This window comes from Phyllobates terribilis, unplaced genomic scaffold (assembly GCF_046119375.1).
Source record: "Phyllobates terribilis strain yellow unplaced genomic scaffold, ASM4611937v1 Scaffold_7__3_contigs__length_470593459, whole genome shotgun sequence".
Lineage (NCBI taxonomy): Eukaryota > Metazoa > Chordata > Amphibia > Anura > Dendrobatidae > Phyllobates > Phyllobates terribilis.
The window spans coordinates 324,178,219-324,205,969 of record NW_027362767.1 but is presented as its reverse complement, the minus strand read 5'-3'; the positions used below and the strand labels follow the sequence as shown (position 1 = coordinate 324,205,969).

Genomic DNA, 27,751 nt, shown 5'->3' with positions numbered 1-27,751 from the left:
AGGACTGACTGACAGGACTGACTGACAGGACTGACTGACAGATCTGACAGGACTGACTTGACAGGACTGACAGGACTGACAGGACTGACTGACAGGACTGACTGACAGGACTGACTGACAGATCTGACAGGACTGACAGGACTGACTGACAGATCTGACAGGACTGACTGACAGATCTGACAGGACTGACTGACAGATCTGACAGGACTGACTGACAGATCTGACAGGACTGACTGACAGGACTGACAGGACTGACAGGACTGACTGACAGGACTGACTGACAGGACTGACTGACAGGACTGACAGGACTGACTGACAGGACTGACAGGACTGACTGACAGGACTGACAGGACTGACTGACAGATCTGACAGGACTGACTGACAGATCTGACAGGACTGACTGACAGATCTGACAGGACTGACTGACAGATCTGACAGGACTGACTGACAGATCTGACAGGACTGACTGACAGATCTGACAGGACTGACTGACAGATCTGACAGGACTGACTGACAGATCTGACAGGACTGACAGATCTGACAGGACTGACTGACAGATCTGACAGGACTGACAGGACTGACAGGACTGACTGACAGGACTGACAGGACTGACAGGACTGACAGGACTGACAGGACTGACAGGACTGACAGGACTGACAGGACTGACAGGACTGACAGGACTGACAGGACTGACTGACAGGACTGACAGGACTGACTGACAGGACTGACAGGACTGACTGACAGGACTGACAGGACTGACTGACAGGACTGACAGGACTGACTGACAGGACTGACTGACAGATCTGACTGACAGGACTGACTGACAGGACTGACTGACAGATCTGACAGGACTGACAGGACTGACAGGACTGACAGGACTGACAGGACTGACAGGACTGACAGGACTGACAGGACTGACTGACAGGACTGACAGGACTGACTGACAGGACTGACAGGACTGACTGACAGGACTGACAGGACTGACTGACAGATCTGACAGGACTGACTGACAGATCTGACAGGACTGACTGACAGATCTGACAGGACTGACTGACAGATCTGACAGGACTGACTGACAGATCTGACAGGACTGACTGACAGATCTGACAGGACTGACTGACAGATCTGACAGGACTGACTGACAGATCTGACAGGACTGACTGACAGATCTGACAGGACTGACTGACAGATCTGACAGGACTGACTGACAGATCTGACAGGACTGACTGACAGATCTGACAGGACTGACAGGACTGACTGACAGATCTGACAGGACTGACTGACAGATCTGACAGGACTGACTGACAGATCTGACAGACTCACTAATCCTAACTCTTACTTTCTTTTTTAATTTTTATTTTTTTTACTTTCACAGTGGCAAGGCTGACAGCTCTTGTCACACTGTTTCTCCTCTGCTCTCTCACTGAGATCGGAGGAGAAACTGCATTTATCAGGCAGATCGCCCGGGAAAGTTTGTTGCTAAAACAAACTTCCCTGGTGATCTCTCTGATTGGCTGGTGTGACGCTGACATCATCGAGACCTGAGCCAATCAGGTCTCGATGATGTCAGAGGTCACAGCACCGGGATCCCCGCCGCTGACAGGTATGTGGGGGGTCCCGATCGCCGACCACCGGCTGTCCCTATCTTTTAAATGCCGCGATCGCTATGGATCGCGGCATCTAGAAGATAGGAACAGGTTAACATCATGGAGACCTGATCCAATCAGGTCCCCATGATGCCACATGTCAGAGCTATCGCTCTGAACCGGTACCGCAGCGCTAGCAGGACCCTGAGGGTCCTGAGCGCTGCGGGACCACCCACCGTTTTTAAACGTCGGCGCTGCACAGAGCCCAGGCAGCGCCGACGTTTATGTACAGTGGGCGGTCCTGAACCGGTTAATAGACAGCTTTGCAGCCACTAAATGAACTCAGCGGCTCTATCCAAGTTGATGGCACTAGCCACTCAGAGCTGCTGAGCTCACAGATTGCCACATCGACCGCGCTACAGCCACCAGTGCTGCAGACCGTAACCAGAAACCCACTTTAAGCTCAATCCGCATTTTGGGAAAGTAACAGGAAAGGTCGTTTGCCCTGAACGATTTTTCAAACCAGTGACAATTTATTAGGATCAACAATGTCATCTGAACTATTCACGCAACCAGCAAAACAAAATAAAGTTTCCTTCTTGCCAGCCGAAGAATGTAATGGTCAGCTAGTGCCAGCGCTAGTATGAGCCCGTGACCAATAAAGTGTAGTTTTACATTCATCTTTTCCAATATTCACACTGGGTTACGTTCAACATTTCACTATCTGGAAACAAGTATATTTGGTTGCAGACTAACCAGTGTACAGGAGCAAAAAAATGATTGTAAACGAAGCAAAAGTGAATGCAATAAAAAAATGAAAACCAATGAACAACAGATTCAATGAATGATTTTTGCAAAGAGTATTTATTAAGCCGTGACTTTTCTTCTACCGATAGGTCGTCTGTAAACTGAACAGAAAAGGAGTTACTAAAATAAGATCTAGGGAGAGAACGGCATCTAGACTACGCAAACATGTAAAAAACACTCCAAAATGGTAGATTTGCAGCTACAACACATTGTATTTAAGTTGCAATGCAGATTTTCTGTCAAGATCACACATGAAACGTATGCACAATGGTTTCCAGGCAAAAAAAAATAAAATCTATATTTTTCTGCATTATACCCACAGTCTGAACATAATATTCAATGTCTGTACATATAAACATAGTAACATTGTATTTTTCGCCTTAAGTTATGACTTTACTACTGCATTAGTGTTTCATATATCAGATGATGATCAAGTACAGCAGCCATTTATAAACAGCACAAGCCCCAGAAATATTTACAGGCAGACACTTTTTTTTCCTTTCCCTCAAACTGGAGTCATTGGCAGGAAGTAAAATCATAGAAATACATAAACGCAGATGTATGTATTCAGCCAGAAAAGTCTACGGGGGTCATTGGATTTCTGCCTTTCCAATAAGGTCTATATTATATTTTTCCAGTGCAGTTTAAAAAAATTGCAATCAGACATTTAACAGTCACTAAGAACTGGTTCATTTCGGGAAAAAAATATATTAAAATGCTGAAAAAATATAAGTGACCATTTGCAAAATGAAACCTCAATTGCTGCTGTGGGTAATACGCCAGTTTGGAGAAATCTTAGTTGCCACCATTTTTAACACTAGGTCAGATTAAGATTTATGAATTAGACTTTATGTTAATGGACAAGTTAAACCCACTTCGGGTGACTCGCTCTAAGGTCTTTTTGATGAGTTTTTGTTGCGGAAACGCCAAGTTTTTGAGGAAGTTTTGAAGACAAATTCAGTGCTAACATACCCTTAAAGTGTAGTCTTGGCGTTTTCAAACATTTTAACAAAGAAGCCTAACGACATACACCCACCATTACTCCTCTGTAATTTCCCGAGTGGTGTTTAGTTAACCGCTCCAGTGATATGCTGTAAATGCAAGTGACCAATGCAGCCAATGACTGGCCTAATTTCTGATCATCAAGCATTGCTGAGGAGGCAGATGACTGGCTGCAGCGGTCACAGCTAAATCAAATTAAATTTAGACTGATAATGACTACAAGAGTGGCGGGGATTTAATAGGGAATCTTATTAATGGTTATTTTATCACATTCCTGCTTGCATGTGACTAGAGAATCATATCTATAGGACAGTGGTAGCAAATCTAGGGGATGAGCAATTAAATGTACCAGAGAGGAATGACCCTTGATTACTATACCAAGTCAAAATGCTATGCTGCCTTCGAAGACATGGCTTACATTCCTCATCCTTGCTTGTAAATTAGGTAGTGCCCTCCAACTTAAAGGGAACCTGTCACCAGAAAAAACGCTATTAACCTGCAGATATGGTGTTAACCTGCAGGTTAATAGCGTTACTAACCTGCCGGTTCCCAGGGCTGTGGAGTCTGTGTCCAATTTGGTGGAGCAGAAATAAAATGGACAGACTCCTAAAATATATAATAAATTGGGTACAGTAGTAATGCAGGATGTGCTGTAAATGTTTTCATAAGAATTTGGGAAAGTTATGAAATGTCCTATAAATGTCTGTTCTGCTCCTGATCTCGGCTTTTAGTGGAGGTGAATCTGTGCTGCACTTTATGTACACGCTCAGTAGTGAGGTCGGGCTGTGGAGTCAGACGTTGAGGAATCTGAGGTTTGGCTTACTGACTTCACAGCCCTGCCGGCTCTTGCACTTAGCTGAATGCTGATGGGAGAAAATGAACTTTATTCCCGGTCTTGGCCCCAATGCAGAGAGTCAGTCAGAGCTGGGAACACAATTGCAGCAGCCGGCGCCGCCCCCGTGACTGAAACCGGAAAGCTGTGGGGGAATAAAGTTAATTTTCTCCCCGCAGCGTTTGGCTAAGTGTGGGTGTCGGGCAAGTTAGTAATGCTATTAACCTGCAGATTAACACCCTTTTTTTCTGGTGACAGGTTTCCTTTGACAATCGTAAACCACAAAGTGGTGCAAGTCCTCAAGATGACAATTTTGACAAAGTACATATAGCAGGATTGGGAAGAAGAAAGAAAAAAAAAAAAAAAAAAAAAGCACTACAGGGGCTCACTATGCTTAAAAGGAACAGCTCATGTCGGGAAATGCCATTTACCTGCAGATATAGCGTTAATTACAGGTAAAGAATATTACAATTCTGCCTGCTTATTGGAAATGCAGCTACAGGGAGAAAATTAACTTATATCCTCCCTGAAGCCACTCGCCATCAGTCATAGGTGGGGGCAGGGAGCGGTTACAGTCACCGGTCACTATACTGTAATCGCTCCCCAGCCTAGTCTACAGCAGATGTGTGAGGAGCAATATGTCAAAGTGCCAGGGAGTGATTACTCTATACTGAGCAATGACAAATCTTTCCCTGCACAGTCACCTCCATGAATGGAAGCGAGCAGCTACAGGGAGGACACAACTTCATTTTCTCCCTGCAGCTGCAGCTCCAATACGGCCGTCAGGAATCATTTTAATGCCAGTGACTTGCAGATTAACCCTATATCTGCAGGTAAATAGCATTTTCCAACTTGAAAGATTTGGTGATGAGTAAAGCTGTCAAGTTGAACTGGGCACATAATATAATGAAAAAAAAAGTCACAAGTGAGCATCGGTACTTTCACATCACTGGTACTTTGGGAACAAAAGTACTCTGCACCAAGCAGCCACTGATCAAACAGTCTATATACAGAACATCAGACCCCGTAATGATGTCAGACAGTGATGATAATGGCTATAACATAGTAATGACAAAAATAAATAGGTCTTTTTTCTTAACATCCTTATTTCTTTTTTCACATAAAGGCACAGTAGTTTTCTAAAGCGGTAATACCTGTAGTTTGCATTCAATTTCTAAAGCTAAAATGGGAGGCAAAAAAAAAAACTAAAAACATTTGTGCCACACATTATACATGTACGTTTCATATATGAAGAAAGAGGCTCATACTAAGGTAGAGGTCACAATTAGGGATGAGCGTGCATGCTCGGATATGGAGTTATCCGAGCGCGCTCAGGTTCAGACAGAGGAGCCGGCGTGCTCGAGTCAAATGCTCAGGTAGCCCCCCGGCTGCATGTATCGTGGCCGATACTCGGGCATTCTCTGAATGTTTAGCGGCAGTGTATCAGCCATGATGCATGCGGCCGCGAGGCTACCCGAGCATTTGACTCAAGCACACCGGCTCCTCTATCCGAAACAGAGCATGCTTGGATAACTCCATATCAGAGCATGCTCGCTCATCCCTAGTCACAATTAGTCTCACTATGACACAAGGGAGAATAATGGCTTATTTTATGAACACCGTTTAGTGGAAATGAAGCCCACTGACTACTTCTGACAATCTAAGCCATTGGAAGCAAAGCTGAGTTCTGACAACAGAGCGCTGTGGCATGAAAGTGCTTAATGCTTATGATAATAGTCAATTCCAAGTCTTCTCAGGTACCAGAATATACAGAGTAATGATACAGTAACAGTGCCACAGGCCCATTCAATCACCGGCTATGCATTATACAAAGATGGAGTGCAGAAATATTGCTATATACAGATATACAGGTACAAGCAGGTTGGTTATCAGCTTCCATCTCACTGTGTGGGGTTAGTCACACACACAGGGGATTACAGTGTTCTTCTTAAGTCTGAAATAGACATGTTAGTGGAAAGCACTTGTATTTGTCAGATTAGAGGGAAAAACGGAGGAATAGCGATTCTAAGGGGAATACGAGAGTCATAGTCCGATAACCCCAAAGTGTCATGAATAGAGCACATGGTCACTAGTTTGGTTGACTTTGTCTGCATTGCCGAACCCTAAGGATTTCTTTACCCCGATGTGGTAAAAAATAATCGAAAAGTCCCCCACTAAAGTTAGCAGGGGCCCCCAGCACAAATCTATAAAATTGATATTTTCAGTTACCCATTTTAAAAATAGCAAATATATACATTAAGACGTTGGTAAAATCTGGCATTTATATGACCGTTTCCAGCACGGCATAAAGGAACGTTAGAATTAGAATTAAACGGCTGCAAAATCGTGATGGCGCCATCAACCTATAATGCAATTTCCTCGTTTCCTAAGCTCATGAGAATCAACCATCCAAATTCTATGAAATTTATGCCACTTTCACGCAGGTATCACAGTCTGAGTATGGGTCTAAGTCCAGCCAAGCTGCAGGTCTCCTGCAAACCGAAACCAGCAGCCTTATAGGAATATGTACATGTTGTTAAGGTCAAAACAGCAAATCCATGGCCGGTCCAGACATTGTGGTCCATATTCGGACCGTGATGATCTGACAAAAAACTGGACTTCATGTGCAGTTGTTTCATTTTGTATGTGAACTACCTCCTAAAAACAGAAGCATGAGACAACGCTGCACTGACACCCGCCGGGCTGCAGAATTAGTATAAATGACCCATCACTAGCGCTTTTTACTTGGGTATTCAGGAAAAAACTGGAACTAGTCAAAAATATGGAGAAATGCCGATCAGTTAACCCCGATTGATGAATGCATAATTCATGCCAACCATTCAAGATCCTCAGTATCGGGACCCCAACTAGTGGCTCTAAGGACCACGATGTGTGTCTTGCAGCTGCCAGCCAGGCTGGTGAATTAGTATGAAGAGCAGCTGGCCAGATGGTGACTTTGGCAAGTAGCCTGCAGAGAAGAGCAGATCTAGATCCATGTATACTGAAGGTGGAAGGTAATGGGTTAATATTTTAAGCTGGAGAAAGGATGATACTGCCAGTTAGAGGGCTGCTTGAAGCTGGATGTGATGGTGGTCTTGTGTCAAGCACTTCTTCCACACTGATTGGGGGCAAGGTGGAAACTCCTAGATGGAAGAAAACTGCTTATAGAGAAGAAGGTCTGCAAGAAAGGGTGATTTCTGAAAGGAAACTTTGAATTTCATTATACTAGTAATGGAGGGGCTCCGCCTGTCACTACTGTCAGGATGTCGATACTCAGGGATCTGGATGTGGCTTAAGTTAAGAAAGGTTGGAGACATATCAGTCTGTTTAAAAAAAATCCTTATTTTTGTTAGATGAAATCACATGCATTCTGATGTAGGTGTATAACCAAACAAAGGGATCAGCGATTGCAGAAATACTAAGTTATTGTCCCCAAAGCCACACTAGTTTCTGCAATGTTAATAAAGATAACCTCAGGCTGGTTAGTGGGGCAATAATAGACGGTGGGAGATCTATTATCTGAAATGGTCTCAAATAACACAGCCTTATTGAGACTTATGAAGAACACTGCAAGTTTCACCCTCGTCACATCAATACATCTACATCAGCTTCATGCTCTTCCTCGTTCACTTTTAGAGAAAGTACTTCTTCATTTAGAAATAAGCCGCTGAGTCTCTCCTTCCGCGCCTGCCTCTGTTCCTTCAGCTGCCTCTTCCGCAAGGCTTTTTGCTGCAGTTTTCTCTGTTTTGACCGTTTCTATAATAAAAAATATATTAAAGCAAAGAGAAAAAAAAAAAACAAACACCACAAACATTCAATTTCTATTATTCTAAATAGTCATTAAAATCTTCAAAATATGCAAGTTTATATTCTAAGCACAAGTTGGCAGCTTGGAAGACTACGTGGAAGCACGTTTACTGCCTCAGTTTTGTTTGGAAGGTCCTGTCTAAGTATTTTACAAATCACACGTGAAATACTGTATGAGATCAGGAGCAGTGGAAAAACAGAGACTGAAAGCAGCAAGATTAAAGTGGTTGTCTCAACATCATTCTGCAGAGCTGGTGCACTCCTGATTGACAGCTTGGACTAGCGGCAAGGCTGAGCGACTGGACCAAGCTGTGCGCTCTCCAAGGCCCCAGGCTTAAGGAGCTTATCCATCTGCAGCAACGGAGGAGCAATGGAGCACTGAAGCAGGCCTGTCCAACCAGCTTCAGAGCAGGAGCTTAACAGCTTTCCAACAGAGCTTGTAAGTGCTGTGCTACTTGCTTAGGAGTCGGAGAATTCCAATAAGCTTTAAACTATAAAAGTAAAAATTACTTGTTTATTAGGAGAGGATTTTTAATACCAAGTAAAATACAAAGTTGCTTATCTTCACAAGTAGTTTGCAATTGTGCAATTTATGATGTTGAGACAACCCTTTTAAATGGGTAATTTTTTTTTAATTTTTTATTTATTTATTTTTTTATTTCAGTATTCTCTGTTTTTACAAAAAGCTTTAAAGAGAACCTGTCAACAGGTCATCAGTGACCAGTTTTTGCTCTTATTTTTTTCTTGCTGCTCCCCAGTATTCTAATAATATTAAAATCTACATATTATACGGTTTCAGAGATGTGGACCTTTTTTGGTTAGTGATAATTTTTATGGTCTTTATCAAGGGGTTGGTGCTTACAGGGTAATAATACAGGGCAGCCTATTGCCCCTAGAGAATCCTGTGAGCCATACTCCCTCAAAGACCATAAAATTAGCATTAAATAAAAAGGCCCATTTCTCTGTAACCATATGGCAAATGTAAAAAAAATTATAAATCTATTACAGGGAGTAGCAGGAAAAAGATGAAAGAAAAAACTGGACACTTTTAACCTGGTGACTACCTTTAACCTCTCTTGACTACCTTATCTGTATGCCTTTCATGAAAAAAAATATTACTTTCTTCACATAAAGTACAGACACATTTACCTTTGAATCTCTAATTCTTTCTGCGGCACTTGCAGACAGATTGCTGTCACTGTGAGTTCGGCTCATGTTTGCACTCGAGTTGGAGGCAGAGTTGCCGCCACTGGAGGCGCTGCTGCTTGCTGTGCTGACCATACTGGCACCGCTGCTTACACTGGCGCCACTCACACCACTTGTACTAGCCGCACTGTAACTGGTCCTTTTCCAGTTCTCTCGGGTGGAGCGCTGCCGTGGACTATGCTCCTTGATATAGCTTCTCACCTGATGGTAACATACAAAAAAAGGAAACAAAATTATTAGTGATGAGCGCAAGTTCTCATTACTTGAGTTTGCCGAGGGTGCTCGGGTATGCACAAAGTATCGCGAGTGCTCGAGTGACATGTTCGAGCCCCCGTGGCCACGTCCCCTCCTCCACCAATTCAATCTGGCCCAGAGGTGATGTATTAGTACCCTTCCCACCTAGCCTAGTACCCAGACAAACCTGTTTCAGCTTTTCATCAGTCAGACAGTTTAGCTCAATGATAAACTCGCTGTCCGTAGGAGAAATCTGCGCCGTAGGATCAATGATTTTTATGATGTCAAGTTGTTCCCGGAGTCCCATCTCTGTGCTGACTTTTCGACTAAGATACTCTATGTATTCCACCTAAAAGAAAACAAAAAGTCAAATTTGAACGATTTGTATACAGCACACAAAACAGTGATGGACAAGTGTCAGACCGTGCTGCAGCTCCTAGCAAAGTGGTTGGATAGCGTTGCCCACCAGCGTTACCCCTTGTATAATGTCTGAATCGTTGGAGACCCGAGTTCGGCAAGCAATGATCATACAGCAAAAGCATATCCTAGCAATATGCCTTCACATTACAAGATGGAAATCACTTTAATGGGATTTTCTCGTCATCATAAATGGGTAAAATTGAAAAGTGCACGTAAAAACAAGCAACGTTTCAATAATCTTCCTATTAAAATCCTAGCAGTTCAAGAACATGGGGATTTTCAATGTTCATTTTAATTTCTCAATGCCTAGGTTACTGGCCTCCACTGAAGTCTCTCAGAGGTGGTCAGTTTCCTAGGTAAAGAGAGTGTGCTCGCAAGCTCTGATATAAATCTCACGAGTGCTTCTCTGAAGCTGGCCTGACTGCTAAATCCGCCCATATTCAGTGGCACTTTGCTCCTCCTATGATGTAAAGGCAAATATCTTACATAGTAGCATCAAAAGCACAGTCTGGGCCAGTGGCGCAATGATGCCCCCAGTCCAAACTGTCAATCAAGGAGTGCACCGCCCCTGGAAGGAGGAAGGAAGGAGACGGCTGGGGAGCGATGTACTCCTGAGGATAAATCATAAGAACAACCCTTTAACAATTGGGTTTCTCAACCATACAAAAAAATAAAAAATTACACTTTTGGCAACATTTACATGGTAGAGTCCAGATGTGCACGAGTTACAGGTGTATGGATCTGACCACAACAGGACAAGTGACTGGGAGACTTATCAGGAGATGATCTCACGCAAGCACCTTGGGAAGACGCGGGGTCTTACATGGGCATAATGCTACTCAGACAACACAGGGTGAGGATAAAACTGCGTGGCAATACTTTATTGAACCACCAAACAGATAATAACATATAGCACAGTCCCAACAAATACCCAAGATGGTGAAAAATTACACAGTCTCACCCTTTTGCTGGCCTGCTGGGAATAGAGCAACTGCGACTTTGGAACTTCCAGGGCCAACTACCTCAACCAGTGACCCCCCGCTTCTGGTGGGCACCCATAGAAAAGAGGTAGAAACAAGCTTAGGAGCCTAGCAGTCCATCGAGATACAAGACCAGGAGATCTGAGGGTCCCACCCTGGCCTCTCCAAACAACTCCATGGGTTCCAGGTGACCTCATTGTCCCAACATGGCTTTCTCCGAGTGTCTCCGTGGGTTCCAGGTGACCAGAGGGTCCCAAACAGGCAACCCCAAACAACATATCCATGGGGCCAGGTGACCTCATAATCCCAACCTGGTCTCCCCAAATGTATCCATGGGTTCTCTGATGGTCAATGGAGCAGATCTGTATCCTTCCAGCCAGGGCCATATACTCTTAGGCTGGAATCCTGTATATCTAAATCTGTGCCCCCCTAGATGGAGCCATGCTACCAAACTACTGTCCTGAAGAGTCTCTCTGATTCTCTTAGCAACACGATATAAATCCATGTTTATATGTACATCTGTGGCTCGGGTCATCATTCACAGGTCAAGAGGGAAGGTACAGGGCTCATGTCTCATTGTTTGAGCATTTAATCAATTTGCATAACTTATACTTCTCTGCGAGTCACCAAGCCATAGGGTCCACACAATGGTTAATCAACATATTTAGCAAACAGTCATTGTTCACAGACCATGAGAAGTCAACATTCAGATTTATACAAATACTAGTCTGTCCTTCTTGACCCACCAAAGAAAAACACAAGTTCAAAAGTCAACATAAAGATAATGTATTTCTCCTGGCTTAACAAATCTAGACGTCTGGGCAATTAAGATTAGAAGCTGTGCTGTCACACACCTCTTTCCTAATAATATGAGAAACTGCCAAATCTAATCTGAGTTTTGTTCCCGTAATGAACTCCTAAATGAAAATATGTTTAATAAATCCGTGTCCCAAATGAGAGAAGCAACAGACAGGCACACATGATGGGCTTTAACCCTTACCTCCTCTTCTGCACAGCAGGTACAGATGGTGACAAGGAACAAATCTGACAGTGAATTATTCAAGAGGGATGGATGAAGGGGGTGGGTGGCTGTGCTATGGCTGCTATAGGGTTAGTGGAGGCAGTGTGCATGTCCTAGCAGCAAACTATGGCTCCAGTACACCTCCCCAGTACTGCAGAGCTTCTCAGTGCACAGGCGCCTTGTCCTCGCCGCTCTGCCAGAACAGATCCCACTGACATCTGAGCTGCTGCGCCCAATTACAGAGCTCAGCAGCTCTCCTTTTCCTCCTCCAGTGCCTGCCGCACCAATGATAAGAAACTTGCACTGCCGAAAAAAGACGGGGCAAAGGCAAAAAAAATCGACTTTACGATTCCGTAGAAAAATCTGAACAGTGCAGAGTTCTCACTCAGCCTAACCAATAACTGGATTCTTATGCAAGCTCAAATAAGTATTATATAAGCCTTTTATCCGTACTAAACATAAAATAGAGCAATCATTATCAGGCCTCCACACCAGGGAATAACAAGGCTGCACAAGAAAGTTTATTTTCGCAATTATGACAAATATTAAAGAAAAATCTGCAGTCACTCTTTGTGACTGCAGAATTCCTAAAGGTGACAGTGCGTGATTCCCAAATATTTCCTGTATGAGCGGATGGTAACGTGACTTCATGTATGCAATATGCTTACTAGCGGTCAAGTGCAACAAGACTCCAGTTGAGACTGGTCGACATGCAACAGCAAATCGCACACATACAGTGACGGCTCGCACAGGGAATTCAGGGGAATCATGGCACTCTGTGCATCACACACAGTCATCATTAGACAGTCTGCTTTACATAGACTGTATGCAGATTTTTCTTCTGAGACTGGACAATCCCTTTAAAGGAGTTGGTCACTACTTTTTATGATTGCCCCAATCGATGGACCCTGTGCCCCTATGTGTTTTTCTAATTACCTCCTGCTGTCCTTCTTGCCTGTGAGCGGCACTATCCTTGGCCGCTCACAGGCATCACGTGACCCGCCACTGATGTCACGTCAAGTGAGGCATGACATTAGTGACACGGTCCCAGTGGTGGCCACTGGATTGTGGGCGGGGTTACCCCCACGCGTCACACCCAGCATCCACCGCGCGCTTTCCCGATGAATGAGGAGAGGGAGAGCGCGCGGTGGATGCCGGGTGTGACGCGCTGGGTAACCCGTCACTCACCGTGGAGCGCAGCACTAGGTCATGCCCAGCTGCAGCCGGAACTTGACGTGACATCAGCGGATGCCAGAGCCGGCTGCAGCCGGGGGTCACATGATGCCTGTGAGCGGCCAGTGATGGCGCCACTCACAGGCAAGAAGGACAGTAGGAGGTAATTAGAAAAACACTTAGGGGCACAGGGTCCATCGATTGGGGCAATCATAAAAAGTAGTGGCCAACTCTTTTAAGGTGCTGTTCTAAGTAAGCACCTATGAAGTGTGGCTGATCATTTTCAACAGTCTCTGATGCTTTGCAGATCATAAACAGTTGATTTGTTAGAAAATACGTGTCTAGTGGGAATGATTTTTCACACGAGAAAATTCTCATTCCTAGCAACCGCTGAAACATACAACAGACCAATGTATAGTGTGTGTCAGAAAGAGTCCATTCACCGACAGCCCGGCGCAAGCACGGAGGAGCCACCGACAGCCCGGCGCAAGCACGGAGGAGCCACCGACAGCCCGGCGCAAGCACGGAGGAGCCACCGACAGCCCGGCGGAGTTACCTGTTCGTCGTTTGTCATCGCACTCCAAGGAAGCTCGTCCAGATTCCGGTGTTTGTTCTTCTTCTTTAAGGGAAGGCAAGGCGAGCTGGGGATGCTGGGTATAATATCTGACAGTACATCGCTACCGCTTGCAATGTCACTTCCTGGCAGCTACAGCAGGATTAAACACAAAGGATAAGGGTGCCATAAATGTAATACATCATTTAGAAGCAATAAACAATATTTAAAGGGTGCTTATCTGATTAAAATGTATAAAATCTTATAGGGGTTGATATGTGCTGCTGATTAGTAGTGGTCCGAGTCCTTAGACTCCCACCGATTGCTCAATAGATCCCCAAACAGTGTGATGTTCAGGAGCACACCGTTCATGCCTGAGAACACACACACGTTTTCAATCAAATTCACACCTTGCTCTGTGTGCGCTGCTGTCTATGGAGCAATTAGTGGGGGTCTCAAGAACTTGACTCCCACTTATCTGCATGAAATTATAAGGCCAATAAAACAACAATAGAAAGGTTTAGTTACTCTTTAATGAGGTAAAAGCCTAACTTCTGTTGTGCCCACTAAGCAGCCAACGACCTTGTGATTTGCCAACAAGCACAGGCAAATCCTACACCAGCCGTATTCCTCCAATCGTACAGTTGCCAGCGCTACAAGAGCCACCTGACAGCCCCTATCGATTGCTCCATAGCGTACAAGGAAAATCATTATAAATGTCATCCTTTTACCGCAGCGCTCTCAGTGAAGCAAATAAGACTTGTTGTATAATTAAACAATTCTGTAACTTTCTAATCTTTTCAGTATCATATTACTCGGCAATTCAATAGGAACCTTTATAGATTTCCAGGAGATAAAACGGGGTCACCGATGCTGTGCTCATTACAAGAAAGAGCTTTATAGCGTTACTGTAAGCGTCATTTCTAGTGTGACAGATTATGAATAAAAAACTTCAGGGTGCTGCAAAATCTGCATAGGATAAAGGGGTTGTCCAGGCTCGGGCCAAAAGTCTGCAGTCACTGTCACTTCAGAATGCTGGAACATGACCGCGTACGCTCCCTGGTGAGCATACTGCGAGAGGCCAGTGATGGGACCGCATACTTATGGTCATGTGCCTACCAGACTCATTCAGCTTCTCTTAACAGCACTGAGCAGAGAGAAGTCAGATACGTCTAGTTGGCATGTGACTGCAAATCACAAGTAGTCACATGACCGTCCGCATGCACTGTGACAACCGTGGAATCTTGACAGTATGCGCACCATACGCTGTCACAATTCAGTAGTTTTAAGTCACTTGGATTGACTGCAGACTTTAGCCTCAAGCCCGGACAACCCCTTTAATTCCATCAAACAGGTTTCCCACTACTTTATCATTGATGACCTATCCTTACAATAGGTCATCAACGACTAATCGGTTGGGGTCCGACACCCGACACACCCGCCGATCAGCTGTTCTCTGTGTCAGTGGTCACCAGCAAGGCTGCTCAGTCTTCCAATAGTGGGAACAGCTGGGTACTGCACATCCACCTCCTATTCAAATCAATAGGAGGTGGATGTGCAGTACCCAGCCACGGCCACTATCAGATGACAGAGCAGCTGAGCAATTGAACAGCTCTAGCCAAGGCTGTCACCAGGAACAGCTGATCGGCAGGGGTGCCGGGTGTTGGACCCAGACCAATCAGACATCGATTACCTATCCTAGGGAAAGGTCACCAATGATAAAGTAGTGGACAACCTCTAAGTGTGAATAGGGTTTGGAAACATCATTTACATTTATTACTTGGTAGTGAATTTTCGGATCTGAACCTGTATTGTAAATTAAGAACAAATTTACTACATTCGAACATGTCCAGTGATCAGCCATGTACCCAGCACATGACCTGGATAGATTCCCTCCTCTACATATGAAAAACACAAAAGGTTCCTAGTAAATCAAAGCTCATAGTGAGGCTGAAAAAAAAAAAAAAGTTTTTCCTTTAGTCAGTTTTATAAACCTCACCCAAATTATTTTAGAAATTCCCACGACTTTTCAAGTGCTAAAATAATAATACACATTCAAATGAGGCTGAACTAACACATCTGTGTTTCTAAAGGATCGCATACAACACGGATTGTATCTGTGCGTCGTCCATTCACATAACAGACCCGCTCACTGGAATGTATGAGCTTGCTCCGCAAATCAGGAAAAGAAAAAGGAAAAGGATGGACTACGAAAACTATGTAATTTAAATCCTTTTAACATTAACAACTTGAAAATTCATTGAAACAAAGAAGACCAGCCATGAAGGTCATGTGCATGCGAACATGGCCAGAGGCCAGCGATTGGCTGCAGTGGTCAAGACAGTGATGGATGTGACATCATACATGCTGCAGGACCAGGAGGGGACTGAATTGGTCAGTATTGCTTATTTTGTCAATTTACCACATTTCCAGGTATTATCCCATGTTTTTGTTAATCCCAGACAGGCCCTCGTGCCCTGAACATGTGCTTATAGAGTGCAGTCATTGGCATTGATATACAACGCAGGATAAGTATATTAAACATGAACATGTCTTATCTAGAACAGACTATAAACTACCTGCCACTCAAACTCGCTGTCTGACCAGTCCCAATACGTGCTGATGGAGGATGAGACATCACTGCACACACTGCCCTCTGGAAATAGGTCGAAGGATGTGAAGTCCTGGTCATCCAGGAGGGAATAGCAGTCATCTTGGTCTCCGACAGACACAGAAGAGAATAGTTCTTCGCTGCACTCGGAGCTCGCCACGCTGGTGCCACAGGAGGTTAGATTCCACCTAGAAAGAACACAAATATTCATTGTTTTATATACAGGTTCTGGCCAACCCCACTGGAGTCTACATGCATCAAAGCATCAGTGCACCAGGTCACCATTTACGTGTGAAGGGGCACATGAGCTCAGTATAGCCAAACCCGCTTATCAAATATAGGGCAGTGTTAACGACCTACAGAATTTGTACAACTATAAAAAAAAAAACACATTGTATAACCAGGTGGAGGCAGGCTTTATCTGCAGAAAAAGGGTAACTGTATTTCAAAAATGTAAGTACGCTGCCGCAAACGGATGCAGTACTGTCCAGTGACCAGCACAGGAGCGGGTCCATCACCATGAGCAGTGCAGGGTGGCAGTACCCGCTGCAGAGACCTCCCATCACAGAACTCGGACCCCCTCAGATGGTGCAGACAATTGCAACTGCAGCATCCAAGTAGTAGAAGAGCTTGGCGTGAATTTTGCCCTTCGTTCTTTTCTCATGAACAGCAACAGTGATGGCAGTAGGTCCCCCAGCGATGAGCAAGTCATCGTCCATCGTAGGGTCCAGCGTACTGCTGCCGGCAATAGAGACAAGGCCACATATGTTCCCTCAGCAATTTTGGAATTCCCGAACCTGTAAAAGGAGATAGACGTGCAGCAACTTCACTACTGGTGGCACAAGATGGGGCTGGTGATCAATACAGGGTTCAAGCAGGCTGCCGCCTGTTATGTGACTGTAGACTGCTGAAATGTGACAGTGTGCACACTGTATTTTCCAGCAAGCAGTAGATGACGTGATCGCATGTATCTGATTTCCATACTCGCAGTCACGTGCCACCTAGACGGATTTGGCTTCTCCCAATAGAAGTTGCATACATGCAGTCACGTTAATGCCAGCTTGCACTTATTGATAGGAGCGGTCCAAAATTCTGCGCAAGTGCGTATGGAGACTAGCGTTGAGCGAATTTGTTCGGCATTTCAAATTCGGGTTCGTGTTTGGGGTTCCGGATTGTTCATGCAAAAAATAAATAAATAAATCGGCTCCGCCCATGAACATCCCTGATATGCCACACTGTCATGCAGATGTTATCTGGGTGACAAATCAGGGATGTTCGCGGGCAGAGCCGATTTTTTGGCGCAAATAAGCCGGAACCCCGAACATGAACTTGAAATGCTGAACAAATTCGCTCAACACTGATGGAGACCTCTCCATTCCTGGTGGCATTAGACAAAGATGCAATTCCCAACAATGGGATCCACATCTATCAGATATTTGTGGTTTATCCTGTCCACCATTGGATGAAAACGTCGGACTAGTCACTGCGATTTGTCGAACTTACTCTTTATGTAATCCCGACTTGGCACATTATCACCTAGTCACAGGATACAAGATAAAAATTGCATTTGCAAATGCTTTTTTTGATCCCAGACAGCCCCATATGCAGAGAAAGGAGATGTGGTCACAGATGTGTACCCATGGTCCGATCACACAAAGGACCCTGGAACCCCAGAGGTAACACCCACAGCGAACAGCACATTATCCTCTACTTTGTGGGCAGGGGATAATTTGTAGACAAGGGGCAACCCCTTTATTTTCCACTGCATTGGTAAGGCCATGACAAGAGGAAACTAGAGAACAGCATACACCACACAGAGCTTGTCCTTGTAGAACTGCAGGCAAGATCCTCCACCACACTACAGCACTGCAGGAAGCAGTGTCCGTGTGTGATCGGACAGGACGAGTACAACTACTGGCAATCACTCAAACAATGTAAAGAGTGACAAATATTAACCTCTTTACAAAGTGTGACAAGTGTTCACGTACGTCACATGTCGGGTGTATGGAGCTGAGTCTATTCCACACATGACAGGTGACGCTGGTGCTTTCCAGCTAAAACCTGTCACCAAGAGAAGCGACTGGAGCTAGCTCCGATCGCTGCTGTTTAACCAACTTCTGATAGTGGCATTTAAATGGAGCAATTGCATCATGTGATCCAGCGCCATCAGCTTCTCCCCAATCTCAGGGTACAGATGAGTAGCCATAGTAGCCGGGGGCCTAATGCATTTCCATGATTACACTGTAATGTTTTTACTCCTGTGAAGCCTATACTACCATATTGCAGTGTAAAGTATTAAACGATCACAGTTTCAAACCCCCTAATAGGATTAAAAAAAAATAAAAAGTTTAGGAAAGGGTTTTTAAAACAACAAAAAAAATCTCAAATGACAGAATTGCTGTTATGGGGCACCATGCCGCCTCCAAAACAAATACAATGAAAAGTAAAAATTTTGTATATACCCAATATGATGTCAATAAAAACTCGCCATGCAAAAAACAAGCCCTCCTAAGTCCACAGATGGAAAATAAAGTTACAGATCTCAGGCAGGGCTCTGGAGTCAAAATCTGTATTCATTTTGGTGGAGTCAGTATAAAATGGAGCGACTCCGTCTCCTAAAATATATAATAAATTGGTTCAGTAGTACAATGAAGGATGTGCTGTAAAGGTTTTCATAAGAATTTAGGAAAGTTATGAAATGTCCTATAAATGTCTGTCCTCTTCCTGATCTAAGGATCTCTGCTTTTAGCCGAGATGAATCTGTGCTGCACTTTATGTACACGCTCAGTAGTGAGGCCGGGCTGTGGAGTCAGAGTCGGAGGTTTGGCGTACAGACTCTACAGCCCTAGCAGGATACAGCAAAAAAAAAAAAAACACAATAAGTTCAGAATATTTAGCATCCACCAATATATGGGAAAAAAAAACCTATACAAGTATTGCAGTAATTGTACTGACTTGAAGAATCATATTGCCGGGTCATGAAGATCCTAACAATAAAAGCCAAAAAACAAACGGCAGAATTCGGCTTTACTGCTACACTTGGGATTTTTTTTTCTTCTCTCATTTTTTCAGTATATTATAAAGTAAAATTAATGGTACAATTCAAAACTACAACTCGCTGGTAACGGCAGTAGCTTGCTTGAGCTTTCCCAGCAGATCATATGCGCTGCAGGCAATCCAACGCTGTCAATCACAAGTGAGGGAGGAAGGGCATGAAAACCAGTGCAATATGTAGAGGATGTGATCCAGCAAAAATAAGAGGCTTTTTGCCTTGTATATAAAACTTAGAATTTAACAAATAATTTAAAAGAAGCTCCAAATATAACATTAGCAATGGTGCAGATTAAGTACTAATAACAGGACCTATGCGTTTCGACTTGCGTCTTACTCATGGTCTAACTTTCTGACTGGTAATCAGTCTTTAAAGCTATATCAGCGCTTTGGACGCAGCGTATTCTCGCTGAGTCTGATCATGAAGGTAAATCCGCATGAGTCATGGAACAATGTGGAGTTACCGCATCCAATACATTCTATTGGGGAAATTTCTGCTCCGGAGACTAGCGTCTGTGCAACACAAATAGACATGCTGCAGCTCGTTAAACCACGCTGCCGGTGAGCTTATGCGGCGTCAAATAGAAGCACAGAGGGTATGGGATTTCTATAAATCCATTCACTGTGCTTCTACTGTACAACGCAGCATTTTGGACGCAGCGTAGGTGAGGCGATTCCAAAACGCTGCCATTACGGATCCTGGGTACACAGCCCAATATGTTTAAGTATAGTTTTAGGGAGTTTCCCTTGACGATATGATTATCCAGTCAGAAGGTGCTATATGCCTTAGGCTATGTTCACATGTTGCGTTTTGTTCTGCTCTCTTGGCAGTAAAGAGGTTTTGCTGCGTTTTTCAGGATCCCAAAGTTCAGCTTTGCTTCCACCACAGAAGCATGAACACAGATCACGAATATATGAAGCCAAAAAAAAACATTTTTTGAAAAAGGGCAAAAATTATATAGCGGAAAAAGATTTTTGTGTCAGAAAAAAATAGTGACTATTCTAAACAAAAAAAGTTCATGAAAAAATACACAAATTCAAATGTAACAAGCCGGGGGGGGGGGGGGGTGGTTGGGAATAGATTGCCTAAGACATTGGCAGAGCATTGAGTTTGTAGGACACTGTTTACTTTCACACTTTGGTCAGCCCTTGAGTTGGTCAACCAATGTTTACATTAACTTAAACTGTACTAACCCTATCCGCCATCTCAGGTGAGGATGTGGCGCCCCTGAGGGATCGACCGCCACAGGAATGCTGCACTTCTCTAATGGAGTGTGGTGTTCCTCCTCTGAGGTAAGCCCAGTGCGATGGTTGTGACCTAACCTTTTGCATCCAACACCACACTTCTCCACCACAGGGAGCTAGTATGCACTAGGTGCTAATCCCCTGGTTACAGGGAGACTGGGGAACACAAAGTGGTAGGAACCAGTTAGTGGGTGAGGGTGGAGGACTTACCAGTAAGTTACACTTTAGATTTGATATTTAATAGTATGCCATCTTTGATCTTGGTCCTTTCTAGTCTTTTCTTGGTCTCTGGCAGTCGGTCCGTTCGTTCTTCTGTCTAGCCTTTGCTAGTCTGTTGGCTGTCACTGTGCTGTCCAATTACTGTGTGTAATGTGACTCCCGCCTGGGAGTGCAGATCCTGTGTGGGCCTGCACCGGCAAGGGACACAGCCCTCGTACCCTGGCCTTGGGACGAGAGGTAGGTTGTAGACAAGGAATGTCTCAACCCGGCCAAGGACCAGGATCAAGAAGGCCCTGGGAGCTTTAGAGTGTGGCTCCCTAGCAAATGGGTCCCGGGGAGGATGCAGACGGAGCGGAGCTCGCCACCTGTCCTCGCCTACCTGATCTATTCAGAGGGATCCCGGCTGCAAGAAGGGTACCGGCCCCCGACACCCGACCTTGTACTTCATGTCCTGGACGGGAAAGCCCGGTTAGGCCCTGAGGATCCCACCGGGCAGCGGATGGAGAGGAATTGCCACCCGTGCCCTAGTCCTGAGAGGAGCTCAGAGGGAGACCTGGCCTATCCACACACGCACAGACGGGAAAGGGTGAAGTCTGTAGTGCAGGAACACTCTGGTGTAGGGTCGCTACAGAACACTGGACTTCCTCGGAGGTAGTCGGACCCCCGTCCCTGGTGGCCGCAGGACTCCGCGGGGAGCAGGGAGTCGCCTTCCCGCTGTCATCTCTGAGTGAGTAAAAGCCTTGGAAGTTCACCCCTATGGCCTCCGGACTGTTCATTACGCGCCATACCATGCGACGCAGTGCCCGTACTCCCCGCACTACTACCCCCTCTCTTTCCTGTTTGCCTGCCCTGAGGCCTTGCTCCGCCTGTGGGGAGCAGTGAGAACTTTGGCCGCCATGACACCTGGCCTCAGCAGACTGTAGCAGCGCTGGTGACCCTTCACCAGGCACCACAGGTGGCGTAGTCGTTAATCAGCCACTCAACCCGGACAAGCCCACACCATCTCTTTCTAATGTGACGGCCCTGAGCACGGGTCGGGCCCGGGCCACGGCTGCATCCCATCTCTCCAACAGGGCCCGACACCGAGTCCCCCAACACCCAGGGTAAAACATGGGCTTTACGAGTAGAGGCGTCACAAGGACACCAAGACATTATGGTTTAAACTTGGGAAAAGTCACAAAAATAAATGGGTTTCACATACTGCTGTACCTGCTTTTTTCACTAAAAAAGGCAGCAAAACCTTTCTCCGGGCGCGCGTGGTGGGCCTGCAGCTATACCACCCCTTGATGCTCAGTCGCCCCCCGGCATATCCACTACATGGCAATGTGCTTGGTATATACAGTCATGGCTGAAGCCCTAGTGACTCTCAGTATGGAGACTCCCGGAGAGGGGATTATATAACAGTGCAGCAGTGCCCAGGAGCTCCACAGTCACCTCTATCCTGCGGTTACATGGGGCTGCATGTCCTGTGGTTACACGGGGCTGCTCCCAGCACACCCCGGGTCGGGCACACACCTGTTGGAGTGGAATCGGTGCAGGGGATCGGTGCGATGGCAGGACGACAGCTGGCAGCCGAAGTCACTGACATCCAGGCAGCCCTCCTCACTGCTGCTGCCCCTCTGCGAGAGGAGAGGGAAGGGCTCGTCCGGGTGCAGGAACTTCTCGTACAGGCCTTCAGACATGATGCAGGCGGGAGAAGCCTCCGGTCACCGCTCCCCCATGTCCCGGAGCACTGCGCTCCTTCTCCCCTGCAGGTGACCAAGCAGAACGTCGCAGAGCTCCGCCGGCTGTCGCAGCTGCTCCTAGGATTGGGCCCTTCTTCCTCTCCCGCAGGATGAGCTCTCCTAGGTCTGGCGCCCCCTGCAGCGCTGGAGAGCAGCGGCAGGGACGTGGTCATCCACCCGTACATCACACGTGACGTGGAGCGCCGGAGCTGAGGCGAGCGCCCTCTGCTGGACTGGAGGATGAAGGCATGTGAGGATGGACACCTCTCTGCTGCCGCATACTGGAGAGAATGGGAACAGTACTGCGCATGCCTCAATATTATGCTAATCTCTTATTAACCTCTTCATCACCCGGACATTTTTCAGTTTTTTTTTGCACTTTCGGTTTTTCCTCCCAAGAATCATAACTGTTTTATTCTCCCATGGATGGAGCTGCGGCGGGTTTGTTTTTTGGGTGCTCAGCTGTAGTTTTTCATGGTACATACAAAGCTGTGATCACTTCTTATTGCCTTTTTTTTGGAGGGGATTGCAGCAACTGAAAAAAGGCGATTCTTCCATTAGGATTTCTATGGCACTTAGCTCATCAGCTACATTATTTTACATATTGATCGATCGGACTTTGGTGATACCGAAAGAGGACAGGGGTTTGAATTTATAGGTTTGGGGTTTTTTGGGGGGATTTTTTTTTCTTTCCTGCATGGACTTGTACAATCATTTAATAACTAATCAATGTTATAGTATTGAAGCTTGATGGTGACATCGACTGCTCTATTGTTAGCTCCTTAAATGGAAAATGTCAGTAAATTCATGCTGCACGAACCGTGGACGACATGAATCAGAGGCCGGCTGCACCATTGTGTACAGGTGTGTTGTTCTCTTACATGCCAGGGACCATAAGGACAGATGGGACTAGTCTGCCATCACCCCCGGCCGGCTGCTCCCTGCCCGGCTGCAGTTGATTGACAGGTATCTCCCATATTGGTAAAGACCTGTCAATCACATGGAAGGGGAGGAAGCCACCCACGGACGTCATCGGACAGGTGAGATCTCTCCCCAGAGTCCCCGTCTCTTCAGATGACATTTTCTCTGAATCGCTGGAGCATTCCAGATACAACATACCTGACTGTAATCATTGCAGCCGGGCTCTGATTTATGATGCCCATGCTTCGGGCAGCATGAAGTAGCTGACAGGTTCCCTTTAAATATGAAATTGATAAATGAGATATAGAGATTGATAAATGGACAATACACTGCAATAGTTCTGTATTGTACCAGCTGTCATACAGGTTTTAAAAATAGTTTAAGCCTTTCACGACCTTTGACGTATATTTACGTCGTGTCCCTGCCTTTCATGCGGGTTCACGCGCCAAGCTCACATCTTTCCCCTCACACTGATTAAAGCAGCCATCATACAGTTAGGTCCATATATATTTGGAGTTAGGTCCATATATATTTGGACAGAGACAACATTTTTCTAATTTTGGTTCTAGACATTACCACAATGAATTTTAAACAAAACAATTCAGATGCAGTTGAAGTTCAGACTTTCAGCTTTCATTTGAGGGTATCCACATTAAAATTGGATGAAGGGTTTAGGAGTTTCAGCTCCTTAACATGTGCCACCCTGTTTTTAAAGGGACCAAAAGTAATTGGACAGATTAAATAATTGTAAATAAAATGTTCATTTCTAGTACTTGGTTGAAAACCCTTTGTTGGCAATGACTGCCTGAAGTCTTGAACTCATGGACATCACCAGACTCTGTGTTTCCTCCTTTTTGATGCTCAGCCAGGCCTTCACTGCGGTGGTTTTCAGTTGCTGTTTGTTTGTGGGCCTTTCTGTCTGAAGTTTAGTCTTTAACGAGTGAAATGCATGCTCAATTGGGTTGAGATCAGGTGACTGACTTGGCCATTCAAGAATATTCCACTTCTTTGCTTTAATAAACTCCTGGGTTGCTTTGGCTTTATGCTTTGGGTCATTGTCCATCTGTAGTATGAAACGACGACCAATCAGTTTGGCTGCATTTGGCTGGATCTGAGCACACAGTATGGCTCTGAATACATCAGAATTCATTCGGCTGCTTCTGTCCTGTGTCACATCATCAATAAACACCAGTGACCCAGTGCCACTGGCAGCCATGCATGCCCAAGCCATCACACTGCCTCCACCGTGTTTTACACATGATGTGGTATGCTTTGGATCATGAGCTGTACCACGCCTTCGCCATACTTTTCTCTTTCCATCATTCTGGTAGAGGTTGATCTTGGTTTCATCTGTCCAAAGAATGTTCTTCCAGAACTGTGCTGGCTTTTTTATATGTTTTTTAGCAAAGTCCAGTGTAGCCTTTTTATTCTTGATGCTTATGAGTGGCTTGCACCGTGCAGTGAACCCTCTGTATTTACTTTCATGCAGTCTTCTCTTTATGGTAGATTTGGATATTGATACGCCTACCTCCTGGAGAGTGTTGTTCACTTGGTTGGCTTTTGTGAAGGGGTTTCTCTTCACCATGGAGATTATTCTGCGATCATCCACCACTGTTGTCTTCCATGGGCGCCCAGGTCTTTTTGCATTGATGAGTTCACCCGTGCTTGCTTTCTTTCTCAGGATGTACCAAACTGTAGATTTTGCCACTCCTAATATTGTAGCAATTTCTCGGATGGGTTTTTTCTGTTTTTGCAGCTTAAGGATAGCTTGTTTCACCTGCATGGAGAGCTGCTTTGACCGCATGTTTACTTCACAGCAAAACCTTCCAAATGCAAGCACCACACCTCAAATCAACTCCAGGCCTTTTATCTGCTTAATTGAGAATGACTTAATGAATGGATTGCCCACACCTGTCCATGAAATAGCCTTGGAGTCAATTGTCCAATTACTTTTGGTCCCTTTAAAAACAGGGTGGCACATGTTAAGGAGCTGAAACTCCTAAACCCTTCATCCAATTTTAGTGTTGATACCCTCAAATGAAAGCTGAAAGTCTGAACTTCAACTGCATCTGAATTGTTTTGTTTAAAATTCATTGTGGTAATGTCTAGAACCAAAATTAGAAAAATGTTGTCTCTGTCCAAATATATATGGACCTAACTGTATGTCTTTAACAGTTAAATCCAGTTAACCAGTTACATCCTACTGTGAATTAATGACAGCAGGATTTAACACGCCCCGGACGGAAGCCCGTCATTCATCCCACCCCTGTTACGTAATCTCAGGGTGCCAATGGGTTGTCATAACAGCCGAGAGTCTGCTGATGACCCCCCGTGCCTGTCATTACGATACCCCTTTGAATGCCAACTCGTGGCAGGCATTCATAGGAGATTGTGATTTCTGCTATACATAGCAGGGCTGAAAGCTCTGCTATGTATAGCACAGATGATCACAGCTTCAAGTCTCCTAAAAAAGGACTATTAAACAAAGTCAAAAGTTTAAAAAAAGTTTTTAAAATATGAAAAAAAAAACACAAAACTTCCAATCACCTCCATTTTGCCAATCGGTAAACAGCATAATGAAAAAAAAGCAAAATGCCAGAATTAAGGTTTTTTGGCCACCGCAACATTCTAATGAAATACATCATATCTGCCCCAAAGTTATAGAAATTAAAATGTCAGCTCGGCGCACAAGAAATAAGCCCTCACCCAGCCCCAGATCCCAGAAAATGAGAATGTTATGAGTCTCGGAAAATGGCGACATAAGCAATATTTTTGTTTCTTACAAATTTCTGAATTTTTTTCACCACACAAGAAAAAAAAAACTATGCATGTTCGGTATCTGCGTACTCATACTGACCTGGGGAATCATATTGCCTGGTCAGTTTTACCATATAGTGAACATGGTAAATATAAAAACAAAAAAACTATTGTGGAATTGCACTTTTTTTTTGCAATTTCAAGGCACTTGGATTTTTTTTCCTGCTCTCCAGTGCTTTACATGATAAAATGAATGATGTCATTCAAAATTATAACTCATCTTGCAAAAAAAAAAAAGCACTCATATGGCTATGGGGACAGAAAAATAAAATGTTATGGCTCTTGGAACAAGGGGGGGGACAAAAGCCCAAGAACAGAAAATGGCAAGGTCATGAAGTCATGAATGGGTTGAAGAGTTTAAAAAAATATATTTTTAAAAAAGCTTTTTCCATTTGGTAAAGCAAAGATTTTTAAAAAATAAATATTGCCGCATTCATAAAACCTCAAACTATAAAAAATCTATTTATTTATCCAGCTTGATAATTAATGTTAAAAAAAAAATGAAAACACCAGATTTGCTTTAAATGCAGAATAAGGGCTCTTTCACATGACTGTATTTTCAGTCCGAGAGCTGTCCGTGGAAAAAAATGGACAGCACTTGGTCCAGTGTTATTCAACCAGGCAGGGCAGATCAGCGAGGTTTTTTTTTTCACTGATTGAATCTGCATATGAAAAAATGTGTAAATTGGATGAAACTCCACCATTCAAGTCTATGGATGCGCAAAAAAAATCAGATGCAACAAAAAGACACAGTATGGCATCCGATATTTCCAGACACATTGCAATTATCTAATACTGTGACACTAAACAAAGACCTTTTCCACCAATCCTCTAGATATGTATTAACATGTGAATGTGGGCCAATCCCTTTAAATGACAGATCTCTAAAGTCAGAGTGCCTGTCACTACTCTATGCGGCCCTTACAGAGGGAACCCCTTTAACCTCTAGGCTTATAATGGATCCCTTACTGATTGCTGGAGGTCTGACCCCTAGGACCCCACTGACTCTGGGAATGGGCACCGCAGAGTCCGTCCTGTTTCCTCCACCGCCATAGCTCCATTCATTCCCTATGGGAGCGGCGGAAATGGGAGTACAGCAAAAGTGGCCTGTTGTGGTGATCGGCGGTGGTCTTACAGCTCAGACCCCTCTAGTCTGGATACTATCACATACCCTGTGTAACCAGAATACCCCTCTAAGGATGGAAGGCATTTATAACTTCATTTGCAGCGTATGAATATTATTGTGTATGAAATGGAATATATATATATTTATAATCTTTACTAAAATTACTGTGACCTATATTTTGTTTGCACAGAACACAGAAAAAAATAGTGTTTATTTTGTTCAAAAGTCACCACCAGACTGGTAAAGAAGACTCCTGCTCGTTATCACGGATTATTACAGCCCTGTGTGGCGTTATAACGTCTGCAGAGTAATACCACGTGCAGTAAGTAATCCAGTTGGCCGCCAGATGGCGTTGACGATTATAACGCTGAGGAGCGCCCTTATGTACTCTGTTTCATGTCACGTGACGCGTTGTA

General features: G+C 44.7%; 1 protein-coding gene across 1 annotated transcript; it reads right to left on the bottom strand.

Moving 5' to 3' along the window:
• Window positions 1-2,585: 2,585 nt before the first annotated feature.
• On the bottom strand, window positions 2,586-22,630 carry FAM199X (family with sequence similarity 199, X-linked). Its single transcript, XM_073641188.1, has 6 exons — window positions 22,263-22,630; window positions 16,201-16,420; window positions 13,625-13,774; window positions 9,662-9,823; window positions 9,184-9,441; window positions 2,586-7,983 (listed from the first exon to the last, which is right to left on the bottom strand). The coding sequence occupies exons 1-6, from the start codon at window positions 22,427-22,429 to the stop codon at window positions 7,813-7,815; spliced, it is 1,128 nt and encodes a 375-aa protein (XP_073497289.1). The 5' UTR covers window positions 22,430-22,630; the 3' UTR covers window positions 2,586-7,812.
• Window positions 22,631-27,751: the final 5,121 nt, after the last annotated feature.